The sequence below is a fragment of the Salvia hispanica genome, chromosome 1, assembly GCF_023119035.1.
Source record: "Salvia hispanica cultivar TCC Black 2014 chromosome 1, UniMelb_Shisp_WGS_1.0, whole genome shotgun sequence".
NCBI classification, from domain to species: domain Eukaryota; kingdom Viridiplantae; phylum Streptophyta; class Magnoliopsida; order Lamiales; family Lamiaceae; genus Salvia; species Salvia hispanica.
The window spans coordinates 40,943,925-40,967,369 of record NC_062965.1 but is presented as its reverse complement, the minus strand read 5'-3'; the positions used below and the strand labels follow the sequence as shown (position 1 = coordinate 40,967,369).

Sequence of the window (23,445 nt, the reverse complement as noted above, 5' to 3'; positions counted from 1 at the left end):
GGACGTTTTCGACCATTCCTAGCACTATTGCTAGCAACACCTTAATATTGATTATATAATATTTTAAATATTTCCGAGCACAATAGGTGCTCGAAACTCAATTGAATTATGGAGTATTAAAATATACCTTTAACGAGCACCAATGTACTTGCATGATGCATCGTATTTTAAATTTTATTTTAAATATTTAAAAGAATGTTAGATTAGAATATTTTGCATTTGCGAGCACTAAGTGCAGCGATTTTATAGTTAAATTATTGGCTCATACGCGACAGATCCCTTCACTCTTCCTCACATTTCTCTCAAAATCCTCAGCCTCCCATCGACGACTTCTCTCTCTGCGCACACGCAATGCGCCTTTCCGGCCTCCTGTCTCCGACGGAACATCTGTTCCCTTCTCCTCGGTTTGATTTCTCAATTCTCTCTCTCAATTGCTCTATTTCATGTGTTTGATTTCCATATACAATTACACACTGACACAAATACACAGTAGCTCATCAAAATTGTTTTTTAATTGTTGCTATTTACTATGAATTGCTCATTCGTCTGTTTGGAGCGCAACTGCATTAATCGGAAAGGTGTTCGATCAAAGGTTTGTTACTAAATCTCACGCCAATTTTATGATTGTGAGCATAAACACATTTCCCTTTTTCTTGTGTGTTTGTTGCAGTATAGTTTGTTGTATGTAATTAAACAGCAGTTCTGCGGATCGACCTTTACCTTGAAGGACTGTGATGGTCATAACTCGGATGAAATCAATGTGAGTTCCGAATGATATAATTGCCTCATTCTCATATAATTGTTATTTATAGTTTTAGTTGTTTCCTCGTATTCTAAAGTGATATGATGCGCTTGCGCATACAGCATTACTCTTCCGAGCAAATTATTTTCTGGATCATTGTATGTTTTAATTCAGGATTAGGGATAGATAAAGGTAATTATTGCAACATTGATAATTCATTTGGAAATTGTTTGTGGTCTTGTGGATGAGGGATTTGGGCTAGAAGATAAAGAGAGCTTCAGGATGATGAGGATGAGAGAGAGGAGGCAAGAATATGTGTGTGATAATGCAGAGGAATATGTGTATGTAATTTTTCCTTTTCCTTTGAGCTTAAACATCTTTTCCTTTTTCTTCCACATGTATATTTTCTTATGTACGTATAATTACTAAGTTTATACATGTATATGCTTCCTAAACAGAAATTACAAGAAGGCTAACCTAACATGATCATAACATCTTATTTCAGAACTTTAGCAAGCTTAACTTTAAGAGGTTATCTAGCACCAGACGCTGAAAAACAATCTGATTTTGTAAGTTTTCTTTGTCCATTACCTTACCAAAGTTGCTCAAGTATTTTTGCACTAATGAATTTTAGTGTAAACTATTCTTTATTCTTGGTGCCTAATCTCAGGTTTTCCAAGTGATCATACATTTTGAGGATGCAAAGCTTGAGCTAGATGTTGATGGCTGCATGACCTTTTGCTGATTATTACTCCCTCCGTCCCACATAATTTGACCCAGTATTCCATTTTGGTCCGTCCCAAATAATTTGACCCATTTCACTTTTACCATTTTTGGTAGTGGACCTCATATTCCACTAACCCATTCCTATTCACATTTTATTATAAAACCAATACTTTAAAAGTAGGACCCATATCCCACCAACTTTTTCAACTCACTTTCCATTACATTTCTTAAAACCCGTGCCCGGTCAAATTGTCCCAAATTATGTGGGACGGAGGGAGTACTTGCCAGAGAACCTATTTGTTAGTTTCTCAATCTATTATATTGTTTGTAGTTAGATTATTTTCACACTTGAGTTACTAGCTAAATGAGTAGGTGTGATACACAAACTTTCTAACTAACTAACATATTTTGTGAAATGTGTCTTACTAGTTGCTGACCCAATGAATTGCTTATTTTGTGTTGATTAACTGACAATCTATTACAAGACCAATAACTGACAATCTATTACAAGACCGGTAACAATCTAGTTTCTGCAGGAGTGTGATCAATTGCTAACTTTCTTAAGTTGCTAACTTGCTAACTCATCAATGTAGTGTATTAAAAATGTCAACACATAATTTTGTTGAACTTCAATATAATGTGTTGATATTATGTATTGACATTTTGATGTCATCATGTTGACATTTTTAATACACTTTATAGATGAGTTAGCAGAGTTAGCAATTTAAATAGTTAACAATATAACGCACCCCAGTTTCTGCATATTACTGCAGAAACCAATTGTTCCTGAGGAACTTTACAGAGGGGATACGTGATTCTCAGCTTGTAGGATTGCCGGGTTACTCAAATGAGGTGACCGTTGATAGAACAAGAATAAAAGACTGTGCATCAGTTGTTGATCATACTATCCTTATCTTCGTAATCTCATACACTCACTAACTGGCAGCTATTTCATCATTAGGGTCTCCCTGTATTTGCTGTTGGAGTAGGCCTGAGCACATTCGACAGTATCGTTTCTAATACTTACATGTACTCAATTTGTGCACACGGCATGGCATGAAACCGGATTTTCTGTTTTCCAATGTTTAACCATTTCTTCATCACCTCCGACATCATTCTTCTTCGTTTTTAGGTTCATTATTATGTTCAATCCCACATACAGATTAACGAATACAGGGATCGTGTAATTTTGGTAAGCGATGTTCGTGGTTCCTCTCTAAGTTCTTCGATCTTTTACACTTCTATGACTCACCATTCTTAATTTCTTATTGCAGCCTGCTGCGACAAAAAAGTATGGGAAGCATATCAGTAAATGTATAAAGATACTAGATATGGCTGGCTTGAAACTCTCAGGACTAAAGGTACATTAATAGCTATAGTTATTCACTTAGCTCCTTAACCAGAAGCATTATTTCATTCACGATACAGAGGATCCTTTTGTATAATTGTATGTCATCACTAACAGTACTCACATTTATTCTTTTGCAGCTCCTGACTACAATTACTTCTATTGACGATCTTAACTACCCTGAGAAAGCACAAACTTATTACATTGTGAATGCGCCATATGTCTTTTCAGCATGTTGGAAGGTTCATGTGAATCCTGTCACGCTTTCTTATGACAGAACACTACATATATCATTACAAGACCAGTAACAATGCAGCCATTTTCGGAGCAATCTATTGTCTGGTGAAATACCATCTCAACTATTCAGCTCAAAGTTAACTCTTAACCTTAGTACAAAGTTTGGAGATTTTGTAAATAAACTAATTATACTATCCCATTTTCTGCTGTAGATATATACATATATCTTTGAATTATGTGGTTCTGATATCTCAGTATTATTTAGATTCTTGGAACTTGGATGTTGATCATTTCATATCTAAGGATAATATTTTGAATGAATAATGTATCTTTGTTGTCTCTTTTATTTTGCAGAATAATATCAACGTGGTATGAAGTGCTACCAAATGAGATCGGTTCGATTAGATCAAGGTACATTCACTGCCAATATTTGCCACTATACAAATGCTCTTTACTGACAATATGCCTTGCATTTTTTTATTTCTAATTGGACTTCATGTTCTTGCCTTAAAGTTAAAGAAAATGTGATGGTAATTGAGGTTCCACTTTTGTATCTTTGAAGTTTATAGTGAGATTCCAGTTATTGATTTTCAATCATTTATCATCTTATAGGTAGATGTAGTAGAGACGATGTATTTCGAGACGAACAGGAGAGTGAAGGAGACTCATTTTAATCAAGTTTATTGACTCATTTTTAAGCAAGTTTAGAAATAAATGTGTGGAAACTAGCATTTGCAAATGATTGTTTAGTTAGTTCAGTTGTTTAGTGCTTCTTGTGTAAAATATACTTCTACTATTTTTTTAATATCAAATTTTTTTCATTTGTTACTTTTAATTTTTATTTACTTATTTTTATAAATAAATGTAATAATAAATTATAAATCTGCAAAAAAAATTATAAATTTAAAATAAAACAAATTCCGAGCACCCATGTGCTAGCAAATTATATATTTAATTAAAAAATAATCTGACAATAAAATTCGAGCACTCCATCAATGTGCTAGGAATAATTGAATATTGCGAGCAGCACACAGCTACTAGGAAAATATTCCGAGAGAGAAAATAGCTAGCACCCTTGGTGCTCGGAAAAGTGCTCGTATCTTCCATTTTTCCTAGCACAATTGGCTTATTCCTATCAAAATGGTGCTCGCTATTCACTCTTTTTTTGTAGTGTAGTATTGGGTTAATGGGCATATGATGACATGAAAGAAACTAAAGTAACCAATAAAAATAACAATCCTTCCAAAGTTAACTAATATTGAACTTCATACAAAGTGCTAGCTAATCAGCACCATTACTTCCAATCTTGAGAATAATAAAGGTTTTCCTACAAATAACTTAAGTAATAGAATTATAGAGCAGCTACAATTGTGATTTTTTATTTTGTGATATGCTTTTAATTAAAGGAATAACAGTCAAACCATGCCCTCTACACTTTTGATTTTGCCCCTCATCATTCCATTTAAGCTATCTACTTGTGTACAAAAGAATGGACACGAATGGAGATGAATGTTATCAAAAAATATGTTTTTAGCCTGTTTATAAAGAACATACAGTTGCCACGATATCCTCCCAGCAACCTAGTCAATAGGATTCCTTGCTGAGCTGAACCAAGTTCATTTCACTGAAAATATGGGCATCAAGGTGGTGATAGTATCCATAAATTACTCAAGATCCTCGTCAAGTGTCAAATTTTAGAATGAGGATCCCATCATTTGGTATCATAAGATACATATTTCACTTTTTTACTACTTTTGGTAAGTAATCACACGTTCCACTAACTCACTTCACTCACATTCTATTATAAAATCAATATAAAAGTGGACTTCACATTAATTCCTCTAATTTTTCAAACCACTAGCTATTCTTTATAATCTCTCCGTCCCTTAAATTTTGTCACATTTTTCCATTTCTGTCCATCCACAAAATTTGTCACGTTTTACTTTTTTACTATTTTTGTTAATGCATGGACATCATATTTCACTAACTCATTCCAAGTCACATTTTATTATAAAATATAAAAGTAGGACTCACTCTTCACTAACCTTTTCAATTCACTTTCCATTACATTTTATAAAACTCGTGCCCGGTCAAAGTATGACAATATTTAAGGAACGGGGGGAGTATTTCTTAGAACCCGAGCCCACACCAAATGTAACTCCTATTATAGGACAGAGAGAGTAATTCTTTTTTTTTTATTCCTTTTTTCTTTTGATTTTTTCGTGTTTTATTAAAAAAATATTTTTTTTATAATTTAAAGTTTTATTAAAAAGAAGAAAAAAAAAAGTTTGGCCAAATTTTTAAAATATTCAAGTTATTGTCTACCAAAAAAATCTGTTTTTGGCTATTTGTTTTGCATTTGATACCATGAGGGCGTGTTATATTGCTAACTCTTATTTAAATTGCTAACTACAATTACATAATAGACATTAGATCTTCAAATCAAGGATTCAATATATATCATTTTTTAGTATCAATGTATCCAACAAAATATGTCAATTAGGGTTTTTTAGGTCAATTAACAATAAAGTAGTTATAACTAAATTTTTTAAAATATCTCAAAAGTTTAAATGCATATAACTATCTCAATTTAAATTATTTTTTCACACAAAATATATTAAATTAAAGATAATTTTATAAGGATTCTAACGAGATTTCACTTGCATATGTTCCGATGTCAAAATTTGAAAAAATATTATTGAGTTTTCTTATTTTAGTAGTGCCATATTAATGTAAATATAGCTAATAAAATATGTCAACATAATACATATAAAATGTCAATTCGAAATTATGTTGACGTATTCCAAACATCACATTGATAAGTTTAATAATCCATATTGATATTTTGATCAAAAACCCTAAATTTAATAGTTCTTCTATTCATGTAAATTTAAATAATAAAAAAATAAAATCACACATGACAATTTATACACCATTAGATTTCTAAAATCCTATAGTCTAAAATTAGTTGTAGTTAGCAATTAAGAGGTGAGTTAGCAATTGATCACATCCCTTATACCATATCTACAGAATTTCAAGGAAGATCCTTGAAGGAGCAACCTTGGAAGTATGATACTGGGTAGAGAAAGAATGCGGTGTACACGCGTTGTTACATCGGAGATAAGGTTGTAGTGTGGCCATAAAAAAAAGGACGCAAATCAATGCGGTTAGTGTTATATTCCATTCATTCCATAGTAGTGGACACATTTCTTTCCGAGAGGAGAATGAAATCTAAGTCAATGCCTCGATTGAAGATTCCCTAGAATCGGATTGCTCGAGCCGCGGTGAGAAAGGTATTTCGATAGATACCACAGCGCCCTTACGAGGATGGGTGGCTCTCGACAAAAAGAGGCAAGGAGATTAAGAAAAATTCTGTTAAGTGAGTTGAGTAAAGGAAGAATATAGTAGGAAATAAAAAAGATAGAAAGATGAAGAGAGGATAAAGCAGGTGAGAAGAAATGCGTTAACTTTTACTAAAAATGAAAATGACCAGTAGTTGTTGAAAAACTAGGACTACCTCTAGTGGAGCATGCTCAACAGACGTCTCACAAAAGAAGCCGCGGGATTGTTGTAAAGAGATGATAGTACCTATTAGTCTTGTTACGTATAAACAAAAGGTATTATGTGTTATACCTTTACTGTCAACCCATATCATGTTGGGTGCACAATGGCAAGTTGATCATCAAGTGAAATTCAATAAATTTCACCATAAATACACTTTGATGTTGGATCAGAAGAAGATTTTTTCTTGCCCCTCTCTCGCCTCACAAAGTAAGTAAAGATTATGTGCAACATCAACACGAAGAAAAGCAACTAAGGTAGTATGGGGCCTAAGTTGCAATTATGAGGCGTCAAACAATAAAGAGTTACAGAAGTTGGTATTCAACAGTTCTGATTCCTACTTATGGAGCCAACAAATACACTATCCTATCTTCTTCAAAATTTTGTTGATCTCAATACAAGGGTTCGAGCTCTAGAGTGGAAAGATAGATTAAACCAAGAAGGATGGTCTCGTGAGTTGCCCAAGATGTTCAAGCAATGTAAAAGATGGGTTATGTTCTAGCAATATAAAATATGTATACCTAGCTTGCATGTGAAAGGGCTGAAACCCGAAACAAGACAAGCTACTGAGTTGGTTCGTGACAAAGTATTTCGGTCGCGACAAATACTATCTCATCAGGATTTGAGAACAAATCCTTTTGAAATAAATGATAAACTAAGAAGATGAGTTATGTGTCAGCAACAAAAAGTATGTATGCTTAACTTAACTTGTATGTGAAAGGGCCGAAACAAGACAAGCTACTAAGTTGGTTCATGAAGAAGTATTTTGGTCGCGACAAGGATTATCTATTCATGATTTGAAGACAAAACCTTTTGAAAAAATGACAAATGATGCATACTATACTCAGAGGCTTTGCAAGTTTATTTTAATATTTATTTATTTTCTAGTTAGTAGAATTAATAGATATTAATTGTGTTTCTTTTTTTTTTACTAAATTACTATTTCCTTTCTAGTTATTTTATTTCTAGTTATTTCCTATCAGTTTTATTTTTCTATAAGTTTGGGATTTGTCTTTGCCTATATAAAGGTCTCATTGTTGGACTACAAAAATACATCTATGAAGATTAATATAATTTTGAGGTTCATTACACTTGAGTTCTCATTTCGTTGAGACTTTTATTTGACTTATCAAACGATCTTTTCATAATCGGTCGTGGCGTCATTCATTCCACCTTCACAACTTATAAACGGTTCATTCATCAACGTTGTGGCATCATTCACCTCACCAATTCAGTCTTTCAAGTCTATTCACCCCTTCCTTCGTCAAGTCTTTTCACTCCTTCCTTCGTAATCATCTAAAAATACTACTTCCTCTGTTGCATATTAATTGAGTTATTTTTCTATTTTTGAGAAGTTCCAAAATAGTTTAGTTATTTTTATTTTTGAAAAAAAATAACACACTATTTTTAATCGTCACGCTGAAAAGAAGTGCATTTATTAAGAATGAACGGAGGGTTTGTGTTAAAATGACAACCTCTCTTAAAGTGACACCACTTATATAGCAACATTATAAACGCTACACAACAATATTCAATACGCTAGACAGCAATATATAGATTGTTGTATAGCGTGTTGGATATTGCTGGACAAGAAAAATTGTTGTATAAAGAGCAACATATTGCTGGCCGAGTTTTTCAGAATTTTTTTTGCCACGTGGCAACTTGTTATTTATCCACGTGTACAAATGATTGACTAGGAATGGTGGTATGATGTTATGCTAGGAATGGTTATAGTGTTATTTTAAGGGGTGGTGACACCCTAACGTGAGTATTTTTTTGAAAAATTATACTCTTTTTAATTCAGAGACTTAAAATTTAATGTTAACTCTTATTTTGATTATTAGAAAAACAATAATGAATGAAATAAAGTTATAAAATGACCGTCCGTAATTGGATAAACCCTGAAACGAAAATGGCAACTGTTCAACTCCTTCTACACCATTCTCACTCATTTGCCCTAATTCAACACCATTTCCCCCAAATTTCTCACAAATCAACGCCAATCAAATCCTCCCCCACCGATTCCCCCTCAACCAGCTCAACCACCCCCCGCCGCAGCCGCAGAACCACCACCAAAAAAACAAGGCGGTCGAGAAAAACAGAGGATTCACCAGCCACCAAAAACGCCGCCGAAGAGCTCCACGATTACGACGACGGCGTCGATTTCCCGTACCTGGATCCACCGCTGGTATGCTGCTTCGGAGCGGCGCAGAAGGAGTTCGTGCCGACGGTGAGAGTGGCGCCGGAGCAGATGCACCCGGACATCTACTCGCAGTGGAAAATGCTGCAGTGGAACCCGCCCGAGTTCTCCCGGGCACCCGGCGGTCCACCGTCGAATGTGGCGATCTCTCACGTGAGGCTGGGCGGGCGGGCGGCGTTCATGGGGAAGGTAGGGAAGGACGAATTCGGCGAGGAGCTTGTGTTGATGATGAATCAGGAGAGGGTGCAGACGAGAGGGGTGAAGCTCGACGAGGGTGCTCGAACTGCGTGTAGCTATATGAAGATCAAATTTGAGGACGGCAAAATGTCTGCTCAGAATTCCAAGGATTGCCCCGAGGATTCGTTACTTGTTTCAGAACTCAATCTTGCGGTGCTTAAAGAGGTTCATTTTTTTATTCAACTTTAAATTTGTTTTTCAATTTGCTTATGTTGGTTGCTCTAGACGTTGAATTGTTGAATGTGTTGTGTTAAAAGAGAGTTAAGTGAAGGGATAATAGAGTAGGAAAGGAGAAAGGTAAAGAGACTCTTTTTGTGGACATTCTAAAATGACAAAATAAGACTATTTTACATGGAAGTGAGTATTCAGAGTTATCGATCTACTTGTAGTTGTTTGCAATTGCAGTGTAGAGATATGTTGATTTACTGATTGATGCTAGTTGATTTGGTTTTTGCAGGCTAGAATATTTCACTTCACTTCTCAAGTCCTTACATCAACTTCTATGCGTTCTACCCTGATTAAAGCGATTGCGTGGACTAAGAAGTTCGGCGGTCTTGTATTTTTCGACTTGAATCTCCCACTACCGCTGTGGAAATCACGGGACGAGACAAGGGAGCTGATCAAGGAAGCCTGGGAGAAAGCAGACATCATCGAGGTCACAAAGCAAGAATTGGAATTCCTCTTAGACGAAGAGCATTACGAGAGGAAAAGAAACTATACACCTCAGTATTTTGCTGAGAGCTACGAGCAAACCAAGCAACGGAGAGACTACTATCACTATACCCGCGAGGAGCTCTCACCTCTGTGGCATGATGGCCTGAAATTCTTGTTTGTCACGGATGGGACGCTCCGGATACATTACTACACCCCTAGTTTTGATGGAGCTGTGGTTGGTACTGAAGACGTGCTCATAACACCGTATACTTGCGACAGAACTGGTTCGGGTGATGCTGTTGTGGCTGGAATCATGCGGAAGCTCACCACACAGCCTGAGATGTTTGAGAATCGTGATGTTTTGGAGAGGCAGCTCCGGTTTGCCATTTCAGCCGGCATAATATCACAGTGGACGATAGGTGCAGTACGTGGTTTTCCCACGGAGAGTGCTGCGCAGAATCTTAAAGAACAGGTGTATGTGCCATCCATGTGGTAGGCAAAAGACTGCTTCGTTGAGAAAGACTCGTTAAGCTTCAGTGGCGCACACTCCCTTGTAACCGGCATTCACCACCTGTTTCAACCATTCTCGATTATCTAGCCGCTATTTGTAAGTTGTAACACGCCTTAATGATGTCTTGTGCATGTGAGTGTGATTATTGAGAGATTATTGCTATTCTCCTTTGAACTGTATTTTTTTCATTCCAAATTATCAATGCCATACATCTTTGTGTGTTCCAAATTAACAATACCGTACCTCTTCTAAAATCCTGAGTCATTACTCAATTATGTCATTTATTAGGGAACGAAGGGAATATTATTACAACCGTTATTTATTATTATTAGTTGTAGTAGTAGTAACTTACTAAGCAAATCATAACATACTTCTAAAATTATGATCTCATATTTTATGTTGCACCACTATCTTCTTTGGGTTCGCTTGGTTTCCATGTTGGGTTCACATGGATTAGTGCAGACAATGGTTAATGGATTAAATATTGCATGTGACAACAATTTTGATGGGTGTTTGGCTTGTATTACTTTTTTTTATTATCTGGGGTTTGGTATCATGGACTCAGGATGCCAATTTTTTAAAGATGACTAAGATAACCTTAGGATTTACTGGTATTTCAATCTATACCCACATGGTGAAAAAAAACCCAACATATATCTCTCGAGTCGCATAAATTGTTTTGCAGATTTCCAAGCACGGAAGAATATGCAATCCTGCCAAGAGTGGTGATCGTCTCCACCTGATTATCTCTCTCGTTGAAGCCCGATCTCACGAATTTACCAAGTTGTCCAATTGAACCTAGTCTTAGTTTTTCATTTTTCATTTGAATGTCCGGCGCTAAGTTTCTTTTAGGTTCTCGGATTTGAGTTCTTCTGTCTATTAATTTTTTCTTGTGTGGTTTTATAGTGATATCAATATAAATTTCTTACAAAATCCCCAAAATAAATCTTTTGATTTCTTCTATAGTTTATACCATGTGAACTTATTGACATGTTTCTAACATCAACCTATAGTTGCGGGTTGATTAAGGTGGTGTTCCGATTTAATTTTTGGTTCCGTTGTTATGTTTGCCGATATGAACGCCATCTACACACAACGCCACGTCTCATTTTCGTCAAACAATGCCAAATGGAAGTTTGAGCCGGGGCAATCCGAGTAAGTTGCGACATACAAAAGAATTATATTCTTTCATTTATTTTACTGGGACATGTGGTGAACCTTCAAATCGCCCGAAACTTATGCATCACTTTTGTGTAGGTGCATTCCAGTATGGAGGCCTGGCACATGGAGGGTAGACGGATAACATCGGAGCTAGTCGGATAAGGAAGAGCTTGCGCTTATTGCAGCCATGAAGGAATTAGTTGCGACTGGTTGGAAATCTGACAATGGCTTCAGATACCTCTATCTGAACAAAGTGGAGGAATCATTATACATAATTTTCCTACCACGGATTTGAGGGCCAACCCTCTTATTTAGTCTAAGATAATAGCTTGGAATAAGAACAACAATAATCTCTGTATTATTGTATTATTCTCGAACGTAGTGTGGTCAGGTTTGATGTCCACAATGACTACAAAATTGACTATAATGATGAGCAGTGGGATCATATTATTAAAGTTTGTTTGAAATTGATCATAATTTTTTTGTAATTACATAATGTAGTTGACTCATGCTAGAATGATTACTATGATCCAATGTCGGACACTATTCAGACTAATGAAAGATGTTTTTGGGCATTCTTAAACTAAGAACAAAGAGCAAACAGACAAATAGAGACAATTAAATAAATAAAGCATGTAAAAAATGGTTTTTCACACAAATTGTGGAAGGTAGGAATATGGATTCGTTAGTATGAATCACGGGTGTCACCTAGGGACCATGCTCATCTATAGGCAGTGGCGGAGCTAGAATTTTTACGATGGGGAGCCAAAAAGAAGAAAATGTTTAGCTATGCTGTTGTTAATAATTGCGGGTATCTCTTGATGTTTTTGTCATCGCAGGAAGTCGGAGGTAGACCCTCTAATATTTTGCCTTTTTTATCATATAGAAAATCTTAAAAACAAAAGAATGTTTTCATATATGTAGTACTCAAGAATAAATGCATATCAAGCAAATTTAATCACATCAAGAATAATTGATATAAGCAATTTGTGATGACCTACTAAAAACTACTAGTAATAAAATTAAGATTTTTCATAAGTAAAAAAAAATTGTTTAATTATAGATATTAGGAAATATTGGTAAAATATTAGTTATATTACAATAAAAAGTAGTTGAAATACGATATTAAAATGGGCAAATATATAAAAACTAAAGGAGTGAGTGAGAATCGAAAACTCTTAAATCCGGACACCTTGCCAACTGGGCCACCAAATTTACAATAAATATTTTTCGAATATATATATTATACTCCCTCCGTCCACCATTAGGAGTCTCATTTATGGGCGGCACGGGTTTTAAGAAATGTTAAAAAAAGTGAGTGGAAAAAAGTTAGTGTAATAGGGGTCCCACTTGTATATATTAGTTTTAAATGATATGTGAGTTAAATGAGTTAGTGGAAGATGAGACCCTATTACCGGGTCTCCTATTCGCAGACAGACTAAAATGGCAAAACGGGACTTCTATTCGCGGACGGAGGGAGTACTTAAAGTTCAAATGGCTGGGGGGCGAAGGGCACCCCATGCCCCACCGTAGCTCCGCCCATGTCTATAGGGTCTCATGTGTGGTTAGGAAGGTCGGGATAATTGGTTAGACCCCCTCTCGGATGTATCTAATACATGGGTTAATTTCTAGTGTAAGAGTGTCACGACTGCATTTTCTAAGAATAGAAAACACGGTTGATCGTGATTAGTGGAGGGTTAAAGAAACGGGAAAGAAAGGGAAAACAACGAAACTCGACCATAGCTCGAAATAAATGGGAAAGCTGGAATAAAATCAGAGTATTATCTCAACAATCACAACTCAAATTGAATAGTATATCATCAACTCATGAACTCAAATGAAATACTCCCTCCGTCCCACAAAAGATGTCACACTTGTGGGACGGTACGAGATTTTAGAAGGTTTTGTTTTGTGTGTTAAATGGAGAGATAAAATATAAATTTTATATTCATGTGAGAGAGAATTTTTTTCAAAAAGGGAAATGTAACATCTTTTGTGGGACAAACTAAAAAGGAAAGTGTGATATCTTTTGTGGGACGGAGGGAGTAATATTTAGCGGAAGCGTTCGAGAGAGGAATAATATTATGTATGAAGACTTAATATATTCAGAACATTTTAGTTGCTATCTTCTTCACTTTCATGCTCAACATCCACCACGCCCGTCACAGCTCAACCTTCACATAGGGAAAACACATGCAGGGCTGAGTAATTGATGCACTCAGTGAACTCATGCCAAAAATATTTTCATCAATAAAGTTATGTCAAGCCACCGTCGAGTGAATCTCGGGTTTTACTTTAAAAAAATGCCGAGAACACTAAAATCATTTCCATCGTAAAACTTGGTTGCGCAACCATCTATCATCATCATCATCATCATCATCATCATCATCATCATCATATCTAAACCATCGTGTGAAACGAGAATGTGGCCACAAACTCGATCACTGGACCGGCCGACCCAAAAAGATGGCTCACGATCCCTATTAGTGCACTAGCCTAAGTAGGGGTTTAAACCCTAGTTAGACTGAATTCGTTAACCATCAAAGTCTAATAGAATATTATCCTTGTAGACAATCAGATAGACAATTCAAAACAGAAAATATGGCATGACATAACATTAAAACCACCCTTATATCATCATATGCATATCATTGAAAATAAAGGAGTTTAAATAATATAACCCACCTGAATTTTCCTTAACTCAAACGTCTCGTCCAATTTTAACTTGTGTGCGAAGGCTACCTTTTTGAAAAAACAAATAAAGTACACATCAATCTCGAGAAAAAAATAAATATATTTGAATGCATAATCCAACGAGATGTTCAATCTTACCAATCGATCTTTCTAAGTAACTATCTGAAATTTTCCGTGATTTCATAACGTCGACTTGATCTCCCCTTCAATATTTGCGGCTTCCCGAGGCGTCGCAGGCGACGCCGGCCGGCCATTCGCGCCTCTAAGATTCTATTCCTCTGGCCAAATCTCGTTTTTCTCATCATTTCATCTAGCCCAAAATAAACATTTAGCCTAAGCTCAATCTCTCCGTCTCCGTCTCCGTCTCTGTCTCCGTCTCCACCAGTTCCAACAATTCATTAACATTTAAAGGCTAACTAAGTCCACTTGGAAAGACTCAACCAATTCTGCCGACCCAATCAACTTTAAACCAAGTCTCTCTTTTATTTTTATTTTCTTCTAATTATTTGTTTGGAAAGATAGGCCCAACATTCAAATGTTAATCCAAGATCAAAAAAATGGGACTGCCTCTTCTCTTTCATTTCACCTCCTCACTTGATGCCTAAAATAATTTGTGACCATCGTTCTCCCTCTTTCATTTTTTTTTTTCAGTAGCAGCGCCTTTCTCCTTCCTACTCTCTTTCTCGCCGGAACAACACCGGTTACTAGTACTCCCTTGGCTCCGTCGTCATCGCCAGTCACTCCACAAGCGCTCTCTCTCTCTGAATCTCACGCTGCTGCCTCTACTGTTCAAATTCCTCCGGTAGCCGTTGCTGCAGTTCGTCCCAGCAGTCCGGTTAAATCCGTTGTCCAGTAGATGCAGCCGTCGCGCTCATCCGTTGCTTCACATCAAGGCTGACATTGTCACTAGAACGACACAAGCACCGTCGCCCTGCGCTGCAGCCGCTGCTACTCACATACCGCCGACCACAGCTGCTCGAGCATGCCAAACAGCCACCGCAGCCGTTCGCTGCCCTGCCGTTGACTGGGACAGTCACTCGTTGCTGCTGTCCACCGCCGTTCGTAGTCCGTGGAGAGCCTGTTAAAATTCTTAATATCTTGTCCCACATCGGCTTGGTAACGATTCTAGCTCACCCTAAACCCTATATAAGTATGGATAACACTCCCCCTTATAAAGCCTTTTAAGGGGTGAATGACCCATTTCTAATATGGTATCAGAGCGGGTCCAAGCCGATGATGGATTTATCTCTTTATCTCTTCTCTTGCCTACCCATGTGATGGAAGTTCGATGTGTCATTCCGGCTCACACGCGAGGGGCGTGTTAAAATTCTTAATATCTTGTCCCACATCGACTTGGTAACGATCCTAGCTCACCTATATAAGTGTGGATAACCCTCCCTCTTATAAGGCCTTTTAAGGGGTGAGTGGTCAATTTCTAATAGAGCCGTCGTTGTTCGGCCATCGCCGCAACTCTGCTCAATTTCTCAGCCCGTCAAGCCTCGTAGCTGAAACAGCCCCCCTTGTTTGAAACTGTGAACGTGTTGATCTTGGGTAGAAGATGGTAAATCCTTATTCTTCTTCACTTTTCTTGAATTGGATTGAAAGAAAACACTTCCTCCTTTCTTTGTTTTCTCTTTTCTTTGAAAAGGTGTAATTCGCGTGATGTAGAGTGGAGGGTATAGAAGTATGTGTGTCGGTTGAATCTTTGGTGTAATTGCGTGATTTATTGGTTGATAAATAATGTGACCTTTGATTACAAAATGGAGGGAGAGCGGAAGAGTCATGCTAGAGATGAAGAGACACCATTCTTTGTGAAGGAATAAAATATTTGGGCTTGCATAAATTAATTGATGTATTGGGCGGCGCAATATAATTTTGTATATGCCCCAACTCCTGTAACAAATAAAAGCCTAGAAGAATAAAATGATTGGTGAAAAAGGCTTCTCAAAAATTAATTTTCACTCAAATAGAATAAAATGGATTCTTCATGATTGACTGTAAAAGTCCAAAACTCTTTCAAACTTAAAAAAAACAAAATCAAAGATAAAGTGAAAACAAACTTCGACTTAAAAAAATGATGCCATTTCGAGCTCAACTAAAAATGTGGAAAAAGTCGAGGTGTTACAAGGAGTCTCCTCCATAAAATTCGAGATTGACTCCTAAGAACAACGGACCCAAGTCCTCTCTCAAGCTCATGCATCTCTCGATCACATGTAATGCACGGAGTTGCTGATTACTTAACCATTCTAATCATGCATCTCTCAATGACAACAATTTGTGCAGGATGTATCAAATTGGTAGCTAAGAAATAGGATAATAAGAGCTAAATAACCAACAAAACCAACACGAAGAGATAGATAGCATAAATCAAGGTTCAACCCATGGATTCCATACAAACATCACCATATCCCTAAAGAAGATCTAACTACTCATGATCAAAGTCAAAACAAAAAGAAATACGAAAGAAACAAAGCAAATCATGGATGTAAAATGAAACTAGAACTCCATATAGGTGGAATTGATGTTGGGGAGTCTTCTTCCTTCAATCTCTTGAATGGGGAAGCTCCTTGAGTTCAAATCATCTTCAATCTCTTGAAATCTTGATTAATTTGGTAGTTGTGGGAGTTAGGGCTCAAATGAAAGAGATCCCTTTTGTATCCGGAGTAAAAATTAAGAGAAAATGGGCATCCGTCATCATCGCCCGGCCGCACGATTTGTAAGTGTGAAAATGTCTGGTCGGGCATTTCTTAATCGCCGTGAGATCTGCTCTAAATGCCCGACCGGGCGTTCTGTCGGATGAAAAATGCCCAGCCAGGCAAACTTTTTGTTTCTCCTTTGAATCGCCCGGGTCGGGCGTTTTGTTCCTAAAATAACGCCTGGCCGGGCGAACTCTCTGGAATCAGCCTCGTTGATGTGGATCCAAGTATTGTAAGTTCCATTTCCCAAGAAATTACCCTTTTATGATGCTTGATCTAGATATTTTTGTGAGATTAATTTTCAATTTCCCAATAAAATAAGAGGATAAAAAGAGATCCAACCACAAAAATTGAATCTATACTAGAAAGGATGGTAGACTAGAAATGGAAAGCATGTGTATAATGATGAGATAAAAGAGCTACAACCATATGAACTTAACCAAAAGGATGAAGACAACCCTAAGCAACTTTCATTAGCTCTATCACCCCTTGGTTCCACTACTCAATGGATACACTCCATTGATGCATACCTCTACTTGAATCAATCTATGAAATTGAAACAAGCAACCTTCAAGGAAGGAATTGGATTCAATCCTCAAAGAGGAAAAACTCACAAAAGAGATATCTTAATTCATTAAACAACCAAAGAAGAAAATGAGATAAAGTCCTATTTATAGTTGAAGGCCAAATTCCAAGAAAAAGGCCCACAAAATCAAGCCTCTGCGTGGGCCACCCGCCCGGGTGGAAATCGCTGATTCTGCCATGCCTTTGGGTATCCACCCGTCCGGGTGGAACTTGCTGATTCCGTCATGCCTTCGGGTAGCCACCCGCCCGGGTGGAATTTGGTGACCAAAAGCCACCCGGTCGGGTGGAACTTTTCCTGCACTACACGACTTCTGTAAAAAGGCCATAACTCCCTCCTCCGGACTCTGATTGGGGCGGGTAAGATACTCACGTGAAGCTATCTCGAATACAAACACAATGGTGGCAGTTTCAAAGCTTTTGGGCATTATCTCGACAGGCAAAATACTGATTAAAGCCAGCGGCAGGTACGAACTTTGATGCACGACTTCTATGGTCGTATCATCTTCCCCTTCTTCGAAAAGATTTGTCCTCAAATCCGGGCCTTCTCTATACCTCGCATCCTTGGGAGGTCCTCTAGCTTTGTTGGATCTTTGGCATGTCTTCTCTTTCGTCCTTGGGCCCCAATCAACCTATGGTTCACGCCGAAGTGAAGACCCTCGACGTCTAGCACTCATGGTCATATCACTCCGTTTTAACCTGTGTTTACTTCAAAACTCCAACAAACTCATTACTTCATCTGATTGATGAGTAAATGGGTGAAAACCTATAATAAACACCTTAATTCAACAAACACATGGGTTAATTACTTCTAAAACCATCCTAAACTATGAGTTTGTCAGTAGTTCATAATGATTGTTACAACTCTTGTTCACAAGGAGATAGTCGTCTCAAAGGAACAAGGACTAAAGCATAGACCTATTGGGAGGATTGGAAGGTGATCTTTGGAAAGGATAGGGCCAGTGGTGAAACTGTCGAGGATATGATTGATGCTAGGAGATTGCATGGAGTATCAAATACTGATGAAGTATCACATATGACGAGAACTCTCCCGAGATGCCAATTGGTTATAACTGAGTGCATCTGTGCCAACCTCCATTCCCAAACGAGCTTCTCAAAAATGGAAAAATTCTGACAACAACGATGGATTACTTCAGGTGCTAGAGAAACTCCATACTGAGACAAACTCTTGTATAGATACTGTGTCTGCTAGGATTGGCTACGAGTTTGACATTGGTAAATGATAAGGCTAATTTCATGCATTGGTTATAGGGATAAATTTTGTGATTTCCTGGGTCTAACAAGGTTTTATAAGCCAGGTGTGTAGAGAAATCGCCAGCCCCAGGAAGAAGACGAAGATTGCCTGGAAGAAGAAGCTGGCAGGAAAAGTGAGCAGAAGAAGGAAGAGTTACTAAACTAAGGAGCATCCAATTGGAGGGAAAAATGGGAATCACAAGAACAGTCTAGAAGCTCTACCTCCTATAAATAAGAGCACGCGATCATCATGAAGATATCTCTTTTTCCACTTCGGCTCTTAGCTTAGCTTTTTCACTTTTCTCTACACACACTTGAGGGTAATAATTCTGGGGAGTTCACGTTCGGATCTAGTTGTGGTGTAACACCGTCTCTACGGAGGCGAAGATACAGTCCTTTACTACTTTTTGTTTACATTCCGTATTTCCCCGAGTCTTCGCTGTTCGAAGCTCGGTTATGCTTGTTATTGTCTAGTTGGATATTTCGTATTTTGCTACGGAGATTGCTATTTTGGTTTCAGTTATGATATTGTCCTTTTATTTGTTTGTTTTGGTGGATATTGTATTGTTGGTTGATTTGAGTTTGGAGTTTGAATTGCGTGGAGATTTGTAGTTGATCGGTTGAATCTAGTTGAATCTGTGAAGATCGGAGATGGAAATGGTGTTTGATTGTTGTGGATGGCTTGGATCCGGAGTGGATGAAGCATCCGACGTGTAGATCTGTTAGCATTTGCATGGTTATGGTATTTTGAATTCTATTTACTTGCTTGCCTCGTCTAGTAGTCATGGATCAGTGCTAGCTTCAGTAGTTCTTTGAGTTAATCGGTTTAATTTTGTTCGCCCTGTTTCGATCTTTGTTTGCTCTATTTTTCACCGGTTATTTCGCGATAAAAGTTAGAAAAGATGATGTCGCTGTTAGTTAGTCCTTAGTTAGTTAATCTGCAGCTTTTTCCGTCGTACTATACCCTTTCAGGAAATGGTCCCCACGTTTTCGCTTTTCGTCTGTCTAGACTAGCTTAGGAAGTCGTTTATCCAGTCAAGTAGTTGTTTCAAATACTTTCAGTCATTATGCATGTCCCTGCCTAGATCTAGCTATTAGAATAGAGTATTATATTTACCCAGTCTAGGAATTAAAACTCAACCCCGAAAATTGTGTGGCAGCAGCCAAAAATAGCTTCCAGGTCTTTGAGCATGTTTACTTACACATTCGTCTCTGTGGATTCGATCCCTACTTCCCTGTACTAATATTTTTAGCTATAGCGGGTTGAGGGTTTTGAAGGGCGAAGGAAGTGATTGTGTGCCCAACGACAGTTTACCCAAGGATTCTCTAAGTTCCTAGACCTGTTGTCCAGTGGATTCTCCGGATCGGGAGATTTAATTTCAAACACACCTCACTGACTTTTCGACACTCTTCAAATGGCGCCGTTGCCGGGGATGGATGGCGTAGTTTGTTTACGTGTTTAAAGATTTGGTGTATATAGTTTTAATTTCTTTTATTTGTTTCTTTTCCTGACAGTTTATGAGCAAGGGCTCACGATTTGGAAACTGGAGTAACCCATCTGGGTCGAGGGACGCTCAAGTCAGGTGGCAGGTTAAGGAATCAACATCCACAGTCACCACCAGATCAGGGTTTATGACAGTAGATCCATTTCCTTACGAATCAGAAAGCGAGAAGGAGTGGAATTCGTCAGGAGGAGAAGACCCGAAGTCATCTACAGAAATAGAGCACTCCGAAACAGAGGAGGAGGCAGACGTAGATATGGCACACTTGGAGGATCCTGATCCGGAGATCGGTTCACTCACCGCGCATCTGGATGGTGAACCCGCCCATGCCATAGTCTCGAATCAGCGACAGAGATCTATTGATATTAAGACAAACGTGCTGGGTGTTTTACCTACATTCTCTGGACGAAGGAATGAATGTCCTTACGAATTCCTAAACAAGTTTAGTAAGCTGTGCAGTATCCAAAAGCGGCCCAACGATGCCACTGAGGAGGACTACCGCCTGCGTGCAATCCCATTTGCCCTTAAAGGGGAGGCCAATACTTGGCTGCTGATGCTTCCACCTGACTCGATCAACACATGGAAGGATTTCAAACTGGAATTCTTGGACTATTTCTTCCCGTCGAACAAAACAAATGCCTTAAAGAAGGAGATTCAGGAATGTAAGCAGGACTACGATGAGTCCTTGAGCCAATACTGGTCTCGGTTCAAGGGGTTGCTCGACGCTTGTCCTAATCACAGGATGATGGAGGCTGAAACCTTTTACTTGTTCTATGTGGGAGCTAATCCTGAGTCTAAGGACTTAATGAATTCCTCGAGCGGGGGGAATTTTACCAAGAACAAGGCAAGTGAAGCATGTGAGATCTTGGGAAGGCTGATTGATGCAAAGAAGGCATACAACCACCCACGTATCATGAGGAGAGGTTCGGCTAATGCAATTAAGGAACAAGAAGGAGAAGGAGTCGGGGACATGATAGATCGGTTGGAGAAGGCACTTCTGAATGCAATTGAGAAAAAGAATTCCCCTACCTCGCAGGAGAAAGAGAAACCGCCAGGTCCAGAGGAAAATCAACTTCAACTTTATTATGGTCCACCGTCCGATGGAGAAATCCAAGCCCAGGTGAATGCAGTGGGGAATTGTAATCAAAATAATCAGAGTACAAGTTGGAATCAATGGAAGATTAAGGAGGCACCATGGAGAGACAACCCCTGTGTCAGGTGGGCAGATGGGAACCAACAGCTCCAGCTACAGTACCCAGGTCCAGCAGAGGTCCAGCAGAATCGGCATAACTGCAGTCAGGACGGACCACAACATAATTCGAACTGGTCGGGGAAGAATCAGGAAGGGCCAAACAATTGGGGTTATCGCAATCAAGGGGATCAACCCAATTGGAACAACAGGAACCAGAGTAATCAAGGGAGTTCTTATGTGCCACCACACCAGAGGAACGTTTCCAGCACACACCCCAGGAAAAGCAAGGGTTAGGGAGCCAGTTCGGCAACAATCAAGGAGGTCAAGGGAACTATCGCCCGAATCAGGGGAGTGGACCGAGCCACAATCAGGGGTCAAGTTCAAATCAACCGAAATATAAGCCTCTGAGGAATCTGGATGATATGGTACACGATCTAGTCAGCTCTCAACAACACATGCAGAACAATGTGCAGGCAAACAATGATGTGGTACACAAAATTCAAGATGCACAACAAGAACAAAAGTCTGCTATGGATATGTTGGCCAAGCAAATGTCGCAATTGGCCACTTCGTTAAATGAGATGAGGGGACACGAGGGAAGGATACCAGCTTCAGTGAAACCACCTGACCGGGCAAATATCAGTCAGATCACTCTAAGGTCAGGCCAGGGCTATGAGGGTCCAGTAATGATAGATGATGAGAGTACACCTCCTATCTATGACAAGCCAGGAAGACAGGAAACTGACCACCGATCAAGGGGATGCTGAGATAAGGAACACCAGGGTAGAAGATGGCCTTCAAAGGGGTGATCTGGAGAAACCACTACTTCGTATGGCTGATCCATTTTTCTTAGACCCAAAGCCTGGAGTGGAGATTGAGGAAGGAAGGAAAGATGTTGGAGAATCTTCCGTCGGGGGTCCAGCGGGAACGTTGAAGCGCATGAAGCCATTTCCTCACCGAAGGGAAGCTAAGAAGAAGAAGGATGACACCGAGGACTTCATGGAGATCTTTGGCAAACTGGAAATCAACCTACCCTTCCTACAAGCTTTGAAGCTGCCTACATTCAGTAAATTCATTAAGGAGTTCATAGCGGGTAAAACCAAGCCCGACGGGAAGATACTGATTGGAGAAAATGTGTCGGTTGTGATACAGAAAAGGAGAATGCCATCAAAATGCACAGACCCAGGTATGTTCACTTTGCCCATTTCTCTGGGTGACATAAAAATTGAGCATGCAATGTGTGATCTAGGAGCCTCGATAAATGTGTTACCACTTTCGATATATAAGAAGTTGATAGGGGTGAGTCTGGTTGATACGAAAGTAGTAATTCAGTTAGCCGATAGAACATGCATTTCACCCGAGGGTGTGCTGGAGAATGTGATAGTAAAAGTGCATGATTTCCTGTACCCAGCTGATTTCCATGTAATAAAGATGAGTGATAACGAATCTGCTGAGTCTAGCAGAGTGCTTTTAGGAAGACCATTCTTACGCACCGCTAAGACTATTATTGATGTGTTTGACGGTACTATATGCCTAGACTACCATGGGGAGAAATACACCTTTAGCATTGATGAGGCCATGAAAAAACCATTGGGTGTGGAAAATTTGCATGCTGTTGATGTAATTAACCCCCTGGTCCAGGAGTACCTTGAGACCGAATTAATGCAGGAACAGATCAACAATTCGGAGTTGAGTCAGTCTGTTGACAAGGAGGTAGCAGGGTGGTGTGAAACCCTATTAACTCGGAACCTGACAGACGAACAGATCAATGAAGCGATCATGGCGTTCTGCCACCAACCATTGTCATTCAAGTCCACATGATCTTTTCAAGTGAGGAGCCCAGATGAGGGAACTGACTTGGGTGAAATAGCAACCAGAGGCCTGGAGAAAAATCCCCTACCCAGGAAGCCATCACACCAAAGAAGGAGCTGAAGAAACTGCCCGAGACCCTAAAGTATGTCTACCTTGGGGAGGATGAAACATTCCCAGTAATAATCGACAGCCACTTGACAGCGGATCAGGAGACGATCTACTGGAAGTAATCCAGAGAAACAAGAAAGCCATATGATGAACTCTCTCCGACCTGGTGGGAATTAGCCCAGACCTTTGTATGCATCACATCTGACTGGAAGAAGGGGCAAAGGCTCG

The 23,445-nt window shown here is 38.8% G+C and overlaps 1 protein-coding gene and 2 long non-coding RNA genes across 14 annotated transcripts; all 3 read left to right on the top strand.

Moving 5' to 3' along the window:
- The first annotated feature begins 210 nt into the window (after positions 1–210).
- On the top strand, positions 211–1,610 carry LOC125202690. 3 transcript variants are annotated; one of them, XR_007173162.1, is made up of 4 exons: positions 211–592; positions 676–1,083; positions 1,248–1,311; positions 1,413–1,610. It is a non-coding gene; the product is annotated as an uncharacterized LOC125202690 (long non-coding RNA). The 3 variants fall into 3 exon arrangements; XR_007173163.1 differs by having other exon boundaries at positions 214–404; positions 698–1,083; XR_007173161.1 differs by having other exon boundaries at positions 214–592; positions 671–1,083.
- Positions 1,611–1,635: 25 nt separating this feature from the next.
- LOC125202689 lies at positions 1,636–3,881 on the top strand. 8 transcript variants are annotated; one of them, XR_007173159.1, is made up of 7 exons: positions 1,648–2,320; positions 2,430–2,497; positions 2,601–2,660; positions 2,743–2,829; positions 2,957–3,158; positions 3,408–3,464; positions 3,666–3,881. It is a non-coding gene; the product is annotated as an uncharacterized LOC125202689 (long non-coding RNA). The 8 variants fall into 8 exon arrangements; XR_007173156.1 differs by having other exon boundaries at positions 1,716–1,767; positions 2,242–2,320; positions 2,430–2,660; XR_007173160.1 differs by lacking the exon at positions 2,430–2,497 and having other exon boundaries at positions 1,636–1,767.
- Positions 3,882–8,505: 4,624 nt separating this feature from the next.
- On the top strand, positions 8,506–11,832 carry LOC125200958 (fructokinase-like 1, chloroplastic). Of its 3 annotated transcripts, XR_007172814.1 has the most exons (4): positions 8,506–9,216; positions 9,509–10,312; positions 11,230–11,371; positions 11,474–11,832. XR_007172814.1 is itself a non-coding variant. In XM_048098810.1 (2 exons), exons 1-2 carry the CDS (start codon positions 8,527–8,529, stop codon positions 10,199–10,201), a joined length of 1,383 nt encoding a protein of 460 aa, XP_047954767.1. In that variant the 5' UTR covers positions 8,506–8,526; the 3' UTR covers positions 10,202–10,451. The 3 variants fall into 3 exon arrangements, 1 of the variants encoding a protein (XP_047954767.1); XR_007172815.1 differs by lacking the exons at positions 11,230–11,371; positions 11,474–11,832 and adding an exon at positions 10,902–11,177; XM_048098810.1 differs by lacking the exons at positions 11,230–11,371; positions 11,474–11,832 and having other exon boundaries at positions 9,509–10,451.
- Positions 11,833–23,445: the final 11,613 nt, after the last annotated feature.

Excerpts from the sequence above, each read along its gene's own strand:
- LOC125200958 (XM_048098810.1), top strand. The coding sequence starts at position 8,527 with ATGGCAACTGTTCAACTCCTTCTACACCATTCTCACTCATTTGCCCTA. Across the intron at positions 9,217-9,508 it reads ATCTTGCGGTGCTTAAAGAG|GCTAGAATATTTCACTTCAC; the intron begins GTTCATTTTTTT and ends TGGTTTTTGCAG.